Source organism: Hetaerina americana, unplaced genomic scaffold (genome assembly GCF_022747635.1).
Source record: "Hetaerina americana unplaced genomic scaffold, ioHetAmer1.1.p SCAF_3, whole genome shotgun sequence".
In the NCBI taxonomy this organism is placed as follows: Eukaryota; Metazoa; Arthropoda; class Insecta; order Odonata; family Calopterygidae; genus Hetaerina; species Hetaerina americana.
Genome location: NW_027286874.1, coordinates 3415554 through 3435605, shown reverse-complemented (window position 1 = coordinate 3435605; position 20052 = coordinate 3415554). Strand labels below are relative to the sequence as shown.

Sequence of the window (20052 nt, the reverse complement as noted above, 5' to 3'; positions counted from 1 at the left end):
ATTCATCACAAACATTTCCACCCAAGTTGAAAACCATGTATGTAACTGGTGGCTTGTTTACACTTGTAAAGACCTAACTTTTTGATTGAACTTGAAGAGGACTTGGGTGTAAATGATAGAAAATGTCATTTTTTTGAGTGGCTGTTCAGATAATCTAATTCATATGGTGCATTGAAAATTAAATGTTCACTACATGGTATAGTTAGAGCCGAAAAAGTGGAGTCCATGCAACAAAGAAAATTGAAATTTATTCATTACAGGGTTTGCACTGATGCAAAAAACACATATTTGATAAAACTAAAGGGAAACACATTGGTACATAGTGCAGGTACAGCAGGAGACTGCATATATCTTTAATTCCTGTTTTTCATGTTTTTTTAAACCTGTGGCTTCTTCATAACAGCTCTTTTTTTTCAATGTAGGTGAATTAATGCCAAGAAACTGCGGGGGATTCCACCACAGTAACTTTTAATGGAATCATCTGCTAACTGTGCATTACAATGCAACAATTTTAGAGTGTAAAAATCATTCCGGTCTAGGTGGATGATTTTTACCCTCTTAAATTGTTGAATTTATGTAAATTATTTTGTAGGATGAAATAACATCGTTGTCTACCGTGGATACTTTTTAAAACATTCAGAATTTGGGTCATGTACCCGAAAACCTGCTAGTACTTTTTCTAGCCTTCCATCAACTGCTTAGGTTTGAATATTTTCTGGGCTTTTGATGTCTCAGTTTCCCATTCTGCCTTGGAAATCTGACCTTTATTATTTTGGTTCCCAGTTCTATCAAATTTTAACTGTTCAATTGCTTTGCATCAATCAAGTTATAATTCAACAAAATAATTTGCTTCAATATATTGCCTGATGATGATGTGCAGCATCAAAACCATGGTTGTAAAATATTAAATCTTTATGTGGAAGTGGAAAGTTTCTTTCTTTACCCTCATCAATATATTATTCTGATGTCCTACTCATTTCCACTATTTCATCAAATACATTAACATGGGAAGGCCCAGAAGTACCCAGCCTGACCAAGAGATGGTGGTAGTTCTTTGAAAAATATCACTACGAGGAGGTATGCAATCTATAAAGCATATTTTTTAAGCTTGAAGAGGCTATGCTTTTTTGGTATTTGTTCGGCAGCCATCAATAATGAACATTTTCAGTGAATTTGTGAAAATGGAGAAAATTGGTCATCCTTATGTGAAACTATACTTTTATTTGATAAGCCTCAGCCCAACCAATATAAAAGCTGAACTGGATTCTACTCTGGGTGAGTGTGATCCTTCATTTACAAAATTAAATTCTTGGGTAGCAGAGTTTAAATGGCTATATGAGCTGTCAAGACGAGCATCAAATTGACTGACCAAATGAAGTGACGACTCCATAAACAGTGAAGAAAATCCACAGATTGATACTGGATGATCATCAACTGAAAGTGCACGAGCTAGCAGACATAGTAGGCATTTCAAAAAGTGCGGTAAATGGCATGTTTACTGAAATTTTGGACATGAGATGGCTGTGTGAAAGATGGGTGCCGCGTTTGCGCATACTTTAGCAAAACCAGTGTCGTGAAGATGTTTCAATTGAGTGTTTAGGAAGGTTTCACAGCAACTATGTAGAATTTTTGCGCCGTTTTATAACCATGAATGAAACATGGGTTCATTACTTCACACCCGATACAAAAGAACAATCAAAACCATAGATTCAAAAGGGAGAACTATCTCCAAAAAAGGCGAAGACCGTTTCATCTGCAAGCAAGGTCATGGCATTGGTTTTTTTAGGATGCGCATAGAATAACTTTCATTGACTATCTTGAAGAAGGAAAAACTATCAAGGGTGAGTAAAATGCAAACTTATTGCAATGTTTGAGCGAAGAAATCAAGCAAAAGCAGCTGCATTTTGACTAAGAAGAAAGTGTTGTTTCATCAAGACAATGCACCAGCTCACAAATCCGATATTGCTATGACCAAAATTCATGAACTAAAGTTTGAATTGCTAGCTCATCCTCGGATTATTTTCTGTTTGCAAACTTGTAAAAATGGCTTGGTGGTCGAAGATTTTCCAATCATGAGGAAATTATATCGGCATTTAATGGCTATTTTGAGGAGTAAGACAGTTCTTATTATAAAAAGGGTATGGAATTTGTTGAACATCGCTGGGAAAAATGTATAGAGCTGAAAGGAGATTATGTTGAAAAATAAATACATTTTTTTCCAAAATATTTGTGTTCTATTTGTTGGGTTGGGTACTTTCGGGATTGCCCTCGTACATGTGCACACTACACCGCAAGCCATTCCAAAGATGTGCGACAGGGGGTGTTAGGTCCACTACTACACTACGTCTGAATCTAATACTTCAGCAAACACATGGCCCCCGAGTCTTCCACTTCAAGGGCACATGGAAGGGAGGCGACTGGGCACTATTCATGCCCTATCTGTTATTAACATTATAAATATTTTCTGTTAGTGACTACTTCACTGACAATGCTAAAGAGACAAATAAGGAATCCCATTTAAATAAGTGGGCTCTTGTGCTAAGCGGTCACCAATTGCCAGGTAGCATTCTACTAATCCAGGATGGACAATTCACAAATATGCACTATAGATAAACAACTTAAATCACATAGCATCTCGCCACCCAGCCGGAGGCCAGTCATGCAGTGTGTTGAGGGAGTATGTTCCTAACTATTTCTGCCTGTGTGTATGTACCCATTTGTCTTGATGTTTCCCCCTCATCTTGTTATAGTGAATATTATGTGGGGAAATAATGCTTGAATCTATCCATTCGGCTGTCTATCTGTATTATCTTTTGACAGTTGTCTGACCTGCTAATGTAACTGGCCGAATCATATCTTCTACGTCGGATGCAAAACCACATGATTGGTATCTTTGCAACAGGGTTAATCTTGCTCTCTGAATCTTTGAATATCTAAGGACTCCCATCCTAGATCTTGTAGTAAATGTGTGACGCTTTGTGTTCTTTTGTATTAATCATTTTATAGGAATCTCTTGGACCTTCTCTGTATGTTGTTCAATTCTGTAGTCAGTGTTTTTCGGATATATCCCATTTTCTTGCCACATACTATGTCTGTGTTGTGCTAAACAAGAAGAGCACCTACATCCTCTCCCTTGTGACTCATTGCAGCTTGCGGTAGGAATCTCCAACCGACTTTACACATGGGGCTCAAGTCCACAAGTGCTGCGCTTGCAGGCCCAGGCGCAGAAGAAGGCTCGCTTGAAGCAGCTGTGCCCCCTTTCCCGTCAGCAGGGCAGTGATGGAAGGAGGCCACCATTGCCGCCCAAAGCAGGAGGGTTGGCGACAGAGGGTGGAGGGGGGCAGCAGGTGGGGGTGAACGGGGGGACCCAGCAGCGAAGCGAGTTGGTTGTTGATGGAAGTGGGACGAGCGTGCGGCAGCAAGTGGCCGTTGAGGACTCAGGGGGGCAAGGGAGCGGAACCAGTGGGGAGGGGTCGGAGGGGGAGAGCCAGGCTCACCTCCTGCCATCTCTGGTTGACACTTCGTTGGTGCTGGGTCCAATCACGCAGGTGAATGCCTTCCACTTCTTGCTGCTCAATATGGAGAGGAAAGGGTTTTCAGTAGATGTGGACATGCCACACATGCTCTGATGCATAAGCTTAATTTTGCTAATGAATATGGTCCGTGAGTTAAAAATTATTTTGACTTTCGTTAAATAACATTCATTAATTAATTGAATTAATCATTGTTGCAAAAAAATATGCATATCCCTATATATCAAAATAACTGTACATATTTTATGATTTTTTTAAACTTGTGATGTTATGGAGGTAATTTCTCCTGCAATATTTAAAAATATCAGGGATATCAAATGACCTTAATTTTAACCAATTTTCTCTTCTTGGCCCAGAAATAATGTACAATTGAGTTTAAAGCTTTAGATGGAGATAAAGCATGGCTAATTTAAAAATGAATCAAATCCTCATTTAGCGTGTTCTTTTCTGTGTATTACAAATTATGTGAAGTTCAAAATACTCCCAACTGTATTTCTTCTGGCTAGGGGCACATATTTCATCATTGCCACAAGAAGTAACTGTCGAACTTGGGACAAAAAGTCATTTTGTGCTCCTAATCGCCTCCTCTTCATACCTTCTGCAGGGAGCACTCGGTGAACTCTTGCAACAAAATTGCCATATACATGTATTATGTTCCTAAATATACTTGAAAGCATTTTGGTTTGCATATCAAAAGGACGCTGAGAGGAGAGTCGGTACTTGACATCTTGAGAGATTGAGCCTAGAGATTGTTTTGTGCTTTATGAACAGCTAGTGATATGGTGTGCTGTGCATTATTATGTGCACCCTGGTAGTTAGATTATTTTGGCTTTTTGCTTCTGGCATCTTCCTTTTCAAATCTCAAATTTTCTCAAAAGACATTATTTTATAATTGAAATGAAATATAATAATTTCTGAGTGTGTGATCGTGTTTAGTATAGTAAATAGTCATATGGAACCTGCAAAACCTGCCTTTAAATAGGAAAAGGTAAGAACACTTAGAAAAAAAATGATTTGTCAAGGAATTTTATATAAATAATTAGTGTATGTTCAGCTGCATGCATCTTCAAATTTTCATTAAAAAAATTTTTGAATTCTCCTTTAAACTCTTGTTAAAATCCATTGATATATGGCTCCAGAGGATCAATCATAGATGTGTGGTATTGTTAAACATTTGTTGCACTCTGTTCAATTTCAGGTGTCATGTGGGTGCCACCATTCGGCACTGTTGACCAAAGATGGTACGGTGTACACTTGGGGCCGCAGCCTTGATGGGCAAGTAGGCAATGGGACCAGAAGGGAGGCCCCCATCCCAGCGCCGCTGAGCTGCCCTCCCCCACCCCCTCCTCCGGCCACCCCAGCCCCTCCCTCCAGTGGAAGTAATGGTGCTGGCAGTGACAGCACCACGCTACCCATTCTGACACGCTTGCGTGCATCACATGTGACCTGTGGCTGTGAATTCACCCTTGCCCTGGAGGCAACCTCAGAGAAGCTGTGGGCATGGGGGAGCAACTCACTTGCTCAGGTATGTTGTTTATGTCAGTGGCATGCAGATGATTGTGGGCATATGTGTGTGAGTGCGAATGCTGGGGTGTGCATTAATGGTGACTCATTGAACTGGTAAGTGGCCAAGGAACTAGGAGGAAATCTCGAGGTCCATTTAAAATTAGTGATGTGATCTTAATTCATTTTAATGACTACACAGTGTCACTCATTGTGGAATTGAGAAATATTCTGGATTTTGATGTTTAGATACGTCTTGGACTACCTATGATTGTACCATATATTGCCCAAGGTATGAATATAAATCCTGTGGAAAAATGTCCAGCATAAATCTGGAGCTGATTTAAATTTAATTCATCTAGAAACTGAATTATAATAGTGTACTGCATAGTGTACTCTGTGTACTGCATAATACACTATGATAGTGTGTTATGCAGTACACAGAGAAAACATTAGGAATTATTGTAGTCATTTCAGCAGCTATGATTTTATGAAATTCATGGAGATAAGCAATGGAAAAATGCTCTTCTGTGTGGAATGTGCAAATGATAATAATTTGAAGTTTTATAAAACCCAAATGGATGCAGCTCATTAAGGTATACAAAGTATATTGCAGAGTTGTGATTTGGCAGAGTTTCTCCTATCAAAACATAACCCAAAATCCTACTATGCAACAAGCCACTCTTCATCTCTGTATACTTCTTTCCTCCCTTCATCCCATCCAACATCCGTATCCTGTTCCTGCCCTTTCCTTGTTTACCTAACATCTTCCCCTCTATTACAGTTTCCAGCATCCCTCTGCCATTCAATATGCCCTTCATCCATTTTTCCTGCCTCCATAGGATTTCTCCCAGCAAACCCCTCTCTTTGCCCAACATACCAATTACTTCCTCATTTGTTTTTCTTTTGGTCCATTTCACCTTCTTCACGCCCACATTTCAAAAGCTTCCAAACTACATCTATCCTCCTCCTTCAATGACCACGTTTCCGCACCGTACATAGCTACGCTCCATATCAAAGTTTTTGCGAGTCTTTTCTTAATATCCTTACTCGACGTCCCTGTCATCAACTCCCTCCTCCTTGTTAAAGCCTCTTTGCATAGCGCAATTTTTCTCCTTCCGTCCAAGATACGTAAACTGTTCTACCTGCTCCAGTTTTTGCCCTCCTATTTTAATGTTTAGCTTTGTGTTGTTTTAATGTTTAGCTTTGTTTTAGTGTTTCTTTTTCTTTTTGGAAAATCACATAACCTTTGTTTTATTAATATTGATTTTCATCCCATATCTTTGAACTGAATTTCCAATTTACTCGGCAATGCTTGCAACCCTTTGGCTGACTGATAAACTCAAGCTTGGTCATCAGCAAACCTAACTGACTTCACGAATTCCCCATCGACTTTCATTCCCACCTCCAGTTCTTCCCATGCCTCTTTAATCATTTCCTCCACATAGACATTAAACAACAACAGTGATAATGGGCAACCCTGCCTTACACCTCTTCCTAGCACTGCCTATCTGGACTTCCCGTTCCCTGCTCGCGCCTGAGCAGTCTGAGACATGAACAGGTTGCGGATTAGCCTCCTGTCCCTCCAATTTATTCCTATTTTCTGCAATATGCTCATTAGTATTTCCCAATTCACTCTATCAAATGCTTTTTCGAAATCTACGAAACAGGCAAATACATCCTGATTGTATCCTATATTCCTCTCAATTAGTGATCTTATTACTGCAATGGCATCACGCGTACCTCTCCCCTTCCTAAACCCAAACTGATCATCCCCTAAGTAATCATTTGCCCTACTCTCTATCCTTTTGTTTATTATCCTGAGAACAACTTTAGCTGCGCAGGATATCAAACTTATTGTCCTGTAGTCCTCGCATGATGTAGCCTTTACCTTTTTTGGAATAGGAACTAAAACTGATCTCACAAAGTCTTCCGGCCAGATTCCTTCCTCATAGATACGATGAATCAGTCCATGTAGCCTCTTCCTTCCATATTTTCCTAAACCTTTCAGTAGTTCCGCGGGAATGTTATCCACCCCATGTCTTTATTTAGTTTCTCCCTTAATGCCCTTTCTATCTCATAGTCGAGTATGCCCAGACCTAAGCTATCTTCCTCTACGCCGCGTTCCTTTTCTATGTCTAAACTTGTTGGCCTAAGTTCTTTACGATACTGTTCTTTTATATATTCCTTCCATCTCTCTTGGATTTTCCTGTGTCAACTAGGACCATTGAATATATTTTAAAATTACAATTTTAGCTGGTACCTCATTTTTTGCAATTAACCTAAAAATATCGAAAAAAATTATTGTTTTCAGAATAAATATTATTATTTACACCCTTCTTAAATATGATATTAAAATATGTTGTCCAAACAGTTTCCAATCACAATCCCTGGGTGTTTTATATATTTATCATGCATTAGTTGCATTAAATCTGCAATGAAATTTAAAAACATGAAATCATCTCATGACCCACAAATATTTTTTCGTGAACACAAACATTTCATACAAAAAAGTTAACCTCAAAATAATTCAAAAGATTGAGTGATGGAAACTTCCTGAAGACTTATTGTGGTGCATCTAGTCATCATGGCAGCCATAGTGATGATCATGTGATGATCATCACAATGTTAACATCACAATTGTTACGTCTCCAGAGGAATAGGAGACAGAATTTGCAGATTACTGATTATAGTCTCCAATTTTTTCTTCCTCACTTGCATCATGCAGCCACAAAAGAGATGATTGAAGAATAGGGAAAGGCATAACTCAGTGCTCTTTATCCCCTCCTCTTCAATAATTAGAAGGGTCCCTCAGTTTAGGTCTTGAAAAAATGCTGTGATCTGTTGTCTTTTAAAAAGACTTGGGGAAATGTGGGAAGAAGATTATTAATGTCAGAATTATTTTAAGACCTCACCCTGGGATGCATCTATTTATTGAAGGGTAAGGGGACAAAGAGTATTGAATTATGCCTTCCCCAAGTCTTCTTCTCCATAGTTGCCGGACAAAATGTCTTACCTTTCTTGCAGATGCATTTTGTAAACCAAAACATTTATGATTTTGAGCAAGATCATTGGAAGCAAGAAAAGATTAGAGGATAAAAAGAAAATATGCCACTTATAATATTTGTTCTTGAAACATAATTCATTTATATTTTGGAGGTTAGGTTAATGAACAGTCGGGCTGATGAAAAGTAGAATGTTCTTGTACTTATGCAAGGTATGCAATGGTCCAAAATACAAAATATTCACAGAAATACATAGTTATGGATGGAAGTAAGGTGAGGCTTCTTCCACTGGGAACATCAGATCAGGAAAGTAGGAGGTTCACTCGTATATATTTTAATTGCCCATTGTGCAAGTAAGAATTCTGAAAATGAGGTTCGTAGTGTACGTTTTGATAAGAACAGTTTCAATTTTGGCTCATCATGGTTGCTTCTTATAATATATGCATATTATGATTGGAATATTTGACATTAATAACATGGATATTGCTCAAGAAGATTAGCATCTGCTTTGTTGCTCATTCCTTATTTTCCCAGAATCTGTCCATCTGCTTTTATCCTTTCTGTGAGGAGTTAAATTGTAGCATGTCCCAAAGAAAGCAGATACAAATGTGGGTCATATTGTTCAATACTGGGGAACCTGGAATTTGGGGGACCTGCATGAGTTGGAGACCCACCAAAGCTGGAAATGAAAGATGCTCCTGGAAAGCATTGTGTGTTATTTTTTTAATGAATAAATTGCATTTGAATCTCATGAAGGTGAAAAGAAAATTCCAGGTGAAATATTTTTGCCTATTATGGTTTGGGTTTATAGTTGTTTACAATGTGATCACCTCTAGAAGTCCAAAATCCTTTTTATTTGTAGTTGCATATTATTTGAGCTGTTTATTTTTGAAAAGAAAATGATTTTATTGCAATAAGAACAGATACACCATTTTGGTTTTCATTTTTCACAAAATATCAGTGATCATTAGGTTAATGTTTGTTCTGAAAATGCAACATGGTTCCCTGTGGTTCTGCCGGCGACATGTTTTGCTTTGTTAGGATTACATTGCATCAATCTTCTAGGAATGTTGCTGTTTACAGTAAGTGAGAGTGTAACAGATAATTTCAACTCCTGAATTGGCCTTGGCAGTTGGGGAAGGACCTAGAGGAGGATCCACGTGCTGCCCTACATGGAAAGGTGATGATGCTGAAGACAAACAAGAGGGTTATCAAGTGGCCCCAGGGGGCACAGAACTCCAGTGATTTTCCATATCTTGTTCCGTGGTTGCCCCCATCTCTGCCTCTGTCTGATGGGGAGGCAAAGAGGAGCCGGCTGTCCCGGAAAATCGTGGTTCCAAGTGGGCGTGATGATGACAGTGCTCCCTATGGGCACCATGCTCTGCACCAAGCCCTTGAGTTCTTCCATGGGCATTACAGCAGCCAACGCCTGTTGTCTTGTGTGAGTAGGGGTTTGGGGTGGGCCTTTTGGCAGTTTCATTAGAAATACTAGCGTAAAGCACTATAGGGGAAAGTTGTATCTTGCAAATTAAATTTGGGAGAAATGAATTCCACAGATGAATGTTTAACATGTTTTTACGTGTATTTCTCTTGAACGTAACGTGAGTGCGACAGAAAAGTCATCAAAATACCACAATGACCCATTGGTAAAGTACAGGGTGCAGCAACATAAATTCCTTTTTTCAAATGCAAAACACTTTCAAAAAAAGGAAGTTGTGTTGCTGCACCCTGTTGAGATCAGTAATTAGTTAGTTAGGTTCTTTACATTAGAGAATTAGAACTGCAGTAACTTAATTAGTTTTCACATGGTGAAACCTGTTATAAGAACAATATCCACCACAGAGGTAACATGATATATTTTTATATTAAAGTATGAGGGTAAGGTGAAAAGTCCTTGACCTGAACTGGAGACTGCGATTTTCAGTTTTTAATTTTTCATAATCTCGTTATCTACGTAATCTCCCTTGACTTCAGCATACTTGGTCCAGTAGTTGTCCAAAATCATTATTCCTTCCTGGAAGTGAGAGTCTGGAAGGCTGTGAAAATATTCATCTATGGCCCTCTTAACTTCTTCATTGGATGCGAAGTGCTTCCCAGAAACAAATTTCTTCAAGTTCGGGAACAGATGGATGTCTGAGATTGCTAAATCAGGAGAATAGGGGGCCAAGGATATGGTACCCCAATTCCCGTACTTTACCCATCGCACCTTTGTGAGCAGTTGACAGCAGGTTGTCGTAGGGAAAGATGATTTTTTTCTTCTTTTTTTTTCTTCTTCAAGTCAGGCCTCCTCTGGTTAATTTTGGCATCCAGCTGGTCAAGAAGGTTTGAGTAATATTCGCCTGTAATTGTTCTTTGGTTTTCAAGGTACTCAATTGAAAGGATCCCTTTTGCATCCCAAAACACACTGGCCATGACCTTTGCAGCAGATGCGATCGACTTCACTTTCTTTGGTGCTGAATCACCTGCTTCCACCCACTGCTTCAACTTTTGTTTCGTTTCTGGCATGCACCCATGTGTCATCCATGGCAACATATCGGCACACAAAACCGGTCGGTTCCCTCTTGAATTGATCCAAACATTGCCACGAAAAGTATTTTTGCATTTGCTTTTGATTGGCATTCATCAAATGCGGCACCCACTTTGTGCAGAGATTTCGCATCCCTAATTCTTTGTGCAAGATGTTTTGCACCATTTCTTCTGATATCCGCATGGCCTTAGCCATTTCACTCACCTTCACTCGCCTATCGTCCTACACGATATCATGCACCTTTTCGATGGTTTCATGTGTGGTTACAGTTTTTGGCTGTCCTTCATTTGGATCATCTTAGAGGGAGGGATGTGCGACCACATTTAAATTCAGTGGCCCACTTTTTAACAGTTGACATTTAAGGAGCAGAGTCCTCCGTACACTTTGGTCAACTTTCGATGAATTTCCTTAGGGATTAATCCATCCAAAATGAAGACTTTTATGACTGCGCAATATTCAAGTTTATCCATTTTGACGAAAAATGCAAAAGACATCTATTGCAACAATAGGTGTAAACAAACAACTTGAGAGAACAAGTTGAAACTTGTCTTACGAACAAATGACGTGTGCGCCCTGGCAGGAGTCATAAATTTTCACTGATTGGAATGTCATCTTTGAGTCAGGCTGAAAACTTTTCACCTTACCCTCGTATGTTACCATGTTCCCCTTTATGCACCTAGGTATCATTGTGTTAAAAAAAAATATTTTTGCACTTATGAGACCCACTTTTTTTCCAGATTAGTCAATTACATAAACGTATATTCTTTAGGATTACAAATCATCTTCATATTTACTTCTACTGTGGAATGGACCAACCTGGAATTGAACTCGATTAGTAAAAACAAAAAGAATTGAAATAATTAGTTAATTATTCAAGATACATTCTTGGTTCTTTTTTACTAGAAAGCTGCCTAGAGGAATTTGTTTTTGCTGACTTCTCAAAATTTTGTAAAAATGCTGCGTGGAATTATCATTAAATAAATTTGGATTGTGCGTAGCCAATGTATTGTTAGGGTGATGCTTCTTATGTATGGTACGATGCAACAGTTTCCCATGCTTTCTCATGACCTCCACATCACATTGCGCCTGGTCTTTTATAGTGGACACCCTATCAGGAGTAGTTTTGTGTAGATCTAGTTTAACATACACCTACTCCGTTATCAGTTCTTACAGTAGGAAAAGAGTTATTTTTATTGAAGAATCTGGTACTTCCCTGGCATATGTCATGAGTGGAATCCCTTTGGGTGTTCAGCAAGATTAAATAATCACCTTTTAATGTTCTCATGGTTGATTTTACCATATAAAGGGCAGAATACTTGATGTGGCAGATGATCTTTGAAGATTATTGTCCCTAATTTTTTGTTTTCTTTACTTTAAACAAAACATACTTTGGGAAATACTACTGTCCTATTTCACTCCAATATAATCAGAGATTAGTAATTAGTCTCCCAGCCAAATGTCCTGCCGATGTCTTCGCAGGTAGGTAAGGCAGGCCATACCTTGATAAAGGGCATTAAAACACTTCAAGCTATTACGAAGTTCTCTGAACACCTCTGGTAAGTGTCTGTTGGCTCCAATCATTTCTTCACTTTGTCCCTTGCTTTCCATCAATCCAGTGCCTTGAGTTGGAGAACTACCAGGCAGCCTCAAAGATCATGGCACTGGATCGTCACTTCCACCAAGCACTGGCCTATCAGCTGAAGGCTCTCTACTTGGCTCGTACAAGTGATCCAGCTTTGACTTCAGACCGTGGGGTTGACAGCTGCCGCAAGAAAACAAGGAAGGTAGACCAGGATGTGGAGGGGTCACAGAAGCGAAGACGGGATGCCAAGCCATCATCTTCGCCATTGTACAATGGTACCTTGGGGGCATGCCTGAGGTGTGAGACACACTCATTTGCCATACAGGGGGGTGAGGAGGAGATGTCGGAGGTTGGGGCGGAGGGGTGCCGCCATGCCTGTGGTCAGGAGGTGGGGTCCAGGGATGAGGAGGGTCCCTATGTCCCTGAGGATGATGAGAACAGCGAAAATGGGTCACCTCCACTGTTCAGCTCTTCAATTGCCACTGAGGTGATAGGGGAAGGGACATTGACTGGTGCCACGGCAGAGGTGCTGCAGCCCCCTCCCTGTCCCGTGCCCCCTCTCCTGTGGGTAGGAGGGGTGGAGGGAGATGGGGGTGAGGAGCTGGCAAGGCAGGCATCCTCGGTAGTGGAGCACTATGCGTCGCTGTTGGAGGAGGAGGGGCACCAGATGGTACGACGCTTGCTGGAGCAGGGCATTGACTTCTGGCTGGCACATTCTCTTCCCTTGGGCTCCCTTGAGAACCTCCTGGTGAAGCATATGTCCAAGTTCTTCTACCCTCTTGGACTCATGCTTTTCTGGTTAGTGATGAATTCCTTCTGTTTGGTTGTACTTGGGAATAGAAAAATTGATCCTTCTTATCTCATCCACATGGGCAACCATAACTGGTTTCATGTGGGATGAAAGTTTAAATTCCAGGTTGCTGTCAGCATGTAAAATCTCCTAGGTATCATGTAACTTTTTTGGTTAACTTATTTCAGCATGATAAAAAATATATTGAAATATATGATATTTTATTTTTGGCAATATAACTGAACCATTTATTTATAATACAGCATCTTCTCCTCATACCTACTAAGCAGTAAATTGAAAAATATTTAATTTTAAGTTCATAAGTGAGTTGTTTTTAAGGCATAATCAAAGAAAAGGTGCCCAGCAAATTTTAATCTCTAATTTTGTATTAATGTCAATTTACCTATTAATTGTTTCCATATGATGGTGATCACTCTTTTCTGGCCGCTGAAACTTCTTACTTTAGTCTGTCCATTATTATCCACGTAATTATGGTAAGATTATAGATATCATTAAATTAACTTCTGTGCAATTTGCATGAGCCAGTGAAAAATTTTATATGGTCCACAGTGTAACATGTTATGGTTCTCTTGCCTCTACCAATTTTTATGCAAGTTATCCAAGCAAAATTAAACTCTTATATGCCCTTTATTTTCCTTGTCTTCACTTATGATAGCCCCACAGCATAGTAACTATACCATGTTATCCAGCTCTTGTTTAGAATACTGAATATCGGTGATAATTGCTAATATAATAGCCTTGGGCAAGAAATTATATTGTTAATATTTTAGTGAATTGAGTTTAACTTCTCCTTGGTATGCTTTTGTGGTTTTTGTAACATTGGAAACTTATTGGAAATTATTTAGTTGACTGACTTAAGTTTCTAATTTTGTGGAATCTTTTGTAAATAAGCAACAAAATTGCTAAAATTATATTTTGCTATTATATGTGAAATACTATTTTTTTCGGCTTTGTATTATGCCTGTATTTTTTCCTTTATTAATATCATTTTCATAATACACCCTGATCTCTAGGTGCCTAAAATAGGACTGAATAAAGTTAATCTCACACTGGGCTCCCCTTTTATAGTTAAGGCTCAGGCTTCCATGTGCTATTTCATAATTGGTTGTAAATGTAATTGATGTCTTCTGGAAAAATACACAATGAGAAACAGGAATTTCTATGGAGTGTGCCCCTAATTATTATGCTTTTATAATATATGTTTAAGTTTTCAATTTACAAACACAATTTAAATGTGTGGCAAGCAATAGATAATTAATGAAACATTCAAGGACCGAGAATGTTTTTCTGCATTTAATGTTGCATTGGTAAATTTTAATCAGTTGTGTATGAATGCAATGCATAAAGCACTGTAAACTGTGATTAGGGGAAATGTAGACTTTATTTTCCAAGAGTTAAATTTTTTATTTGTTCATTATTTAATTTGTTTCACATGATCAGTTGTAATAGTTTTTATCATTTACAGTCATTGTGGTTTTTATATTCAGTGAGGACTCTCAATACGTTATTCTTTTAAGGGGCCTAAGATGTGTGAGCTAAGCCATTTTTGAAGGTGCAATGTAATATTGGATGAAAGTGACAAGAATGTTATGTTCTTATGTATGCATTTGATTGTGCTGTGTCTGTAGTGATGGGGGAAGGTCTGATTGCGGTACAGAGGACAGGAGGAAGGGAGGGGGAGGTGTTGGGTGCAACCGGAGTGAGGATGGTGTGACAGGCTGTGGGGAGAAGGCGTCATCATCGGTGGGAAGCAGAGGCCCAATGACGCAGAGGCCCAGTGGGGGAGGGCCCACCATCCTCAGCCAGCTCTCCACTCGTTTCTGCCTCCAGCTGTGCTCAACTCTTCTCACTCATATTCAGCACAGTAAGTGTGAAGCAGGATTTTTACAAACTTGTAAATATTAGAAAAGTAAGCCCAAGCAAACCAGGAATGGGTAAATCCTGGAATTGAGTAGTAAAGCATTGAATTCCAGGGAATTAAGATAATTTCAACCAGAAAGTGCGTGTATAGTAGACAGTAGAAGAAAAAATTACGTTTGTATTTCCTTTTTACATTTTATATGAGGGGGTTTCTTTAAGTTTTCGTTGTTAATAAAAAGTAATCGATATATAAACTTACTTTTTATTTGTTATTCTTAAGATCTCTTTACATAGTCTCCATCCAGAGTTATACATTTCTCGTAGCGTTTCTTGACCTTTGAAAGACCATTAATGTAGAAATCAGCAGATTGTGTCGAAAACCATTGTTTCACCTTTTCAATGACATTATTTGTATTGTCAAATCTCTGACCACACAGTAGTTTATTGAATTATAGGATTAAGAGAAAGCCACTTTTGGAGAGATCAGTAGACTAAGGCAGATGTGGTGAAATTTTAAAGCCACATTGCATTGCCTGTGGGTTGCACCATGGTCACAAGCAGGTCATGTCGTGTTTGCTTATGAAAAGGAGTCAGTAGCCGTGAAACTGAGTGTGCTGACACCTTTGACGTGTGCTGTTCTCTGTGAATAATTTTCCACATTCTTCCATAGCTAAGATCATCAATCTCATTCATGATCAATTGGATGGTTGCTCTTTGGTTCAATAGAATAAAGTTGCTCTTTGATCTATTAGGATAAAGCCTTCCACTTTCATCACTGTGGCAGCATTGTTCATGAGGTATCATCTTTCACTGCTTAGATCGTCCATGAGGGAATAATTCATTGAATTTGGCCATTGTAAGAACGGATTTGTGAGGTGATGCATTGTCTTGATGAAACAACACTTTATTTTTAGCCAAATGCAGCTGCTTTTGCTTGATTTCTTCGCTCAAACATTGCAATAAGTTTGCATTTTACTCACCCTTGATAGTTTTTCCTTCTTCAATATAGTCAATGAAAGTTATTCTATGTGCATCCTAAAAAAACCAATGCCATTACCTTGCCTGCAGATGAAACGGTCTTCGCCTTTTTTGGAGATAGTTCTCCCTTTTGAATCTATGGTTTTGATTGTTCTTTTGTATCGGGTGTGAAGTAATGAACCCATGTTTCATTCATGGTTATAAAACAGCGCAAAAATTCTACTTTGTTGCTGTGAAACCTTCCTAAACAATTGAAACATCTTCACAACGCTGGTTTTGCTCAAGTATGCGCAAACACGGCACCCATCTTTCACACAGCTATCTCATGTCCAAAATTTCAGTAAACATGCCATTTACCGCACTTTTTGAAATGCCTACTATGTCTGCTAGCTCGTGCACTTTCAGTTGAAGATCATCCAGTATCAATCTGTGGATTTTCTTCTCTATTCATGGAGTCGTCACCTCATTTGGTCAACCAATTTGATGCTCGTCTTGACAGGTCATACGGCCTCATTTCAACTCTGCTACCCAATATTTTACTGTTGTAAACATAGAAGCATACTCACCCAGAGTAGAATCCAGTTCAGCTTTTATATTGGTTGGGCTGAGGCCTATAAAATAAAAGTATAGTATCACATAACGATGACCAATTTTCTCCATTTTCACAAATTCACTGAAAAAGTTCACTATTGATGGCTGCCAAACAAGTACTTAACAACGTGGAATCTTCAAACTTGAAACAAACGCTTTATAGATTGCATACTTTTAATACAGTGCTATTTATCAAACAACTAATTTCGTCTCTACGTCAGGCTGGGTACTTATGGGACCACCCTCGTGTGCATAATATTGTTGTGGGTGCTTCTGAGTGCCCTCTTATTTATATAAGCTCTTTGATTTTTCGGATTCTGGATCTTCTAGGGAAATCGCAGACAGCATGGAGAAAGGAGCCACCCCCCCTCCCCACACTGTCATATGTGAATTTCACTTGTGGTTAGATTCCTGGGAAATATATTCAGGTTTAGTAGTTGGTACAAGGTCAGCTCTGCTCTCACGGAGCAAAACCAACCTATGAGTTGATTTGTGTGGGCTGGTTTGGTTTTGCTGAATTTATTTTATTTTTAAATATGCCCATTTATGGTAGTTCTTCTAATCTAAGATGCATGTTTTTTTAGAAATTCTTCCCTTAAAAAATCAGGGTGCATCTAAGATTTGCTGGCACCTTAGATTTGCAGCTTAAGATCAGATAGAAGAATGGGTGAAAGACGATACATGCAACCCGAACAATTGCACTATATTATTCTCGTACGTCGCATTGCTGTGTCAGTATATGTGTAGGCTTATTACGAGGAGGCGTAACGGAAATGAAACAGACGTCTTAGTAATTGATTGCAAAAGGAACTCCAGTAAAAGCAGAATAGCAGAAAAGTTTGCTCGAGGTAATGTCATTGCTTAGGTTGCTTCGATTCGCTGTACTGCAGTGTTAGGTAACCTCCTTGATCTTCGTTTTCTTCGCCTGAAGTGCTGGACAAATCACTTTGCTCCCACTCAGCATCTGAACAGAAAAAAAGGTGCATGTAAATTAATGTTGTGAAGCTGGAGGAAAGCACAGACCTAGTTATAACCTACAGGTATTGATTCATCATCTTCATTGGCAAAGATGTCATCTTCATCTTCCTCCTTCCAAAGGACATCATATTCTGTGCCATCCATCTTGTTGCTGTTGCAGCACTTCTTGAAAGTCTTCACGATCATTTCCTCAGAAAGGTCTCTACAAGCCGGAGAAACCCATTTTGTGACTTTGTTAGGAGAAGCTCGTTTGATATTTCGTGTAGAAGTTAACTCATACTCAGGCGGAGACAACTTTGAAATGTACTGTTCCCGGAGTCAATCCTTGAATGGCTTATTAATGTCAACATCCATCAGTTGCAAAATGTGTGTCATTTTGGAATACCCCTCCTTTTGGGATTGCTTTTTTTTTAAATAAGAAATGGTGGCAACTTGCGACTGTCAGATGTAAGGGCCAACAACACTGGCTCTCGTAGTTTTTCATGCCCTGTTGATTTCAGAAGAACTTATTTGACCCCCTTTCTCTCAAGCATGTAATATGGTGGCATATCTAAGTGAATTGCTGTCTCATTTGCATTAGCCATCTGCTACAAAATGAATTTCCCTTTTATTTGAAGATCAAGTACTGTATTTGCCCATCAATAGCGCTCGTCTATACAAAAATGTTCAGATGATCGAAAAAAATCACGATGAGCATTATGCGATGGAAATTGAAAAAATGCAAATATTTGCATACCTAATTAAATGAAGAATACAATGTATCTTTCCACTGTCCTTTATTCATGTACAACCTGTTTCAATGCTCAAGCGTCATCATCAGATACAAATTAATCAAGTCGCAGTCCATTTATATACCATTTATGAGGGAGAGGAGGGGTGGGTGAGAGAGGGGGGAGGAGGAGGGGAAAGAAAATGGGGTTGCGATCGGCGTTGATGGGGAGGGGGGAGAGGAATGTTAAGGATCAGGAAAGGTGATTGGTTGGTTTACAGTGGGGTGGCGGGTTTGTTGGGTCTCTCTGTGAAGAAAAGGGGTACTTCCAGGATTGGGGAGAGGTATTCAAACAATAAATCGTTAACCAAATGACCCGTTTTTCAATTCTTCCTGCTTTCAAGCTCTTCCCACTTGTCCATCTACATTCCTTTTTCCGTCTGGTATCAGAGTTTCGGGTTGAAATCTCTCCCATGATTTTCTTCCCATAAATACTTGGCGAAGTGTGATTGCTTGAGGTCACAGTTCCTGAAACAGCATTTGTGTTCCTCCGCCCGTGTTTTTAATGATCTCCCCATTTGACCTATATAGATAGCACTACAGTCCCCACAAGTTGACTTATAAACGCCACTTTTATTTTGTGAACATATTTTGTCTTTTTTAGTATTCAAGAATGATTTTAAGTTATTCGTATTGTAAAAAGCCATTCGAAATTAATCCATAGGAAAAAGGTTGGCTAACTTTTGTGAAATCAATGCATAATACGGGAGTTTGCACCATTTGTAACCTATTTCATCCATATTAAATGGTTTGAACAAAAGATTGCATGATTAGAAGGAACATTTTCTTTGCAGTATTTTGTCAATTAAATTTTCTTTGTAGCCATTTTTCATTGCTAAACCTTTAATCGTTTTGAGTTCTTTAACAAAATTACTTTTGGAAAGAGAAATGGCCAACAGTCTGTTTAAAAGGAAATGACAAGTGGAAAGCTTATGTGATATGTGATGGCAGGAGTTGGAAGGGATGATGTGGTATGTGGTGGTACTTTTACAAAAAATTGCAAATTCAAAGTCCCGTCCCTTACTCAACGCTGTGATATCTAAAACATTTATTTGATTATTATGTTCTTTCTCACGAGTGAAATTGATACTTTCGCATTGGGAATTCAGGTTGTTCATAAACTTTTCTAACTGTCTATCAGTGCCTGTCCATATAGCAAAGATATCGTTTACATATCAAAACCAACAGTGAATATTCTTGGTACAAATTGAGGGGCTGCTGAATATTTTACTTTCAAAATCGTCCATGTACAAGTCAGCAAGTATTGGTGATAATGGGGACCCCATGGCTAATCCTTCAACTTGTTTGAAGAATTCATTGTTAAATTGGGAATAATTTTGTTCCACACACAATCTCAAAAGTGACATGAACTCACTGAGAAGGGTGGTTCCGCCTCAACACTTTTTAGCACTCTTTCCGCCTCCTATCAATGCTTCAATGCTTCCAAAACCGGGATATTTGTGAAAAGGTTTTTGACATCAAATGACACTAGGATATATATATATATACTACCTTGATCAAAAAGTTCCCGGAATAACCACCGTGTGGCGCTCCCATCGTTCCGATTTGAGTTCTGTTTTTTTTGTTAAATTGGTACATCTGTTGTTGATATTCCCTTTAAATCTTAGTGTCATAACTTGACATTTGCAAAAGTTACGGTCGGTTTTCGGTATGTCCATCAGTGCTTCCTGCGATTTTTCGATTACTTCCTCTCGGCTGCTAAAACGCGTTCCCCGTAATGGTTTTTTAACTCGATTGAACAGAAAGAAGTCACAGGGAGCCAAATCAGGTGAATTCGGTGGCTGTTGGATGGTATTTGTTGCATTTTTCGTGAAAAAATTACGAATAATGATAGCACTGTGCGACGGTGCGTTATCATGGTGCAAAATCCACGAGTTTTCTGCCCACATTTCTG

At 39.0% G+C, this 20052-nt stretch overlaps 1 protein-coding gene across 1 annotated transcript in view; it reads left to right on the top strand.

The window, feature by feature from the left end:
* The window catches only part of ca (RCC1 and BTB domain containing protein claret), an 86847-nt gene that overhangs the window by 55271 nt on the left and 11524 nt on the right, over window positions 1-20052 (top strand). The window contains exons 19-23 of the mRNA XM_071588764.1: window positions 3150-3548; window positions 4732-5058; window positions 9174-9482; window positions 12185-12948; window positions 14590-14825. Of these exons, the coding sequence (XP_071444865.1) occupies window positions 3150-3548; window positions 4732-5058; window positions 9174-9482; window positions 12185-12948; window positions 14590-14825 (2035 nt within the window). The remainder of the gene's footprint in view (window positions 1-3149; window positions 3549-4731; window positions 5059-9173; window positions 9483-12184; window positions 12949-14589; window positions 14826-20052) is intronic.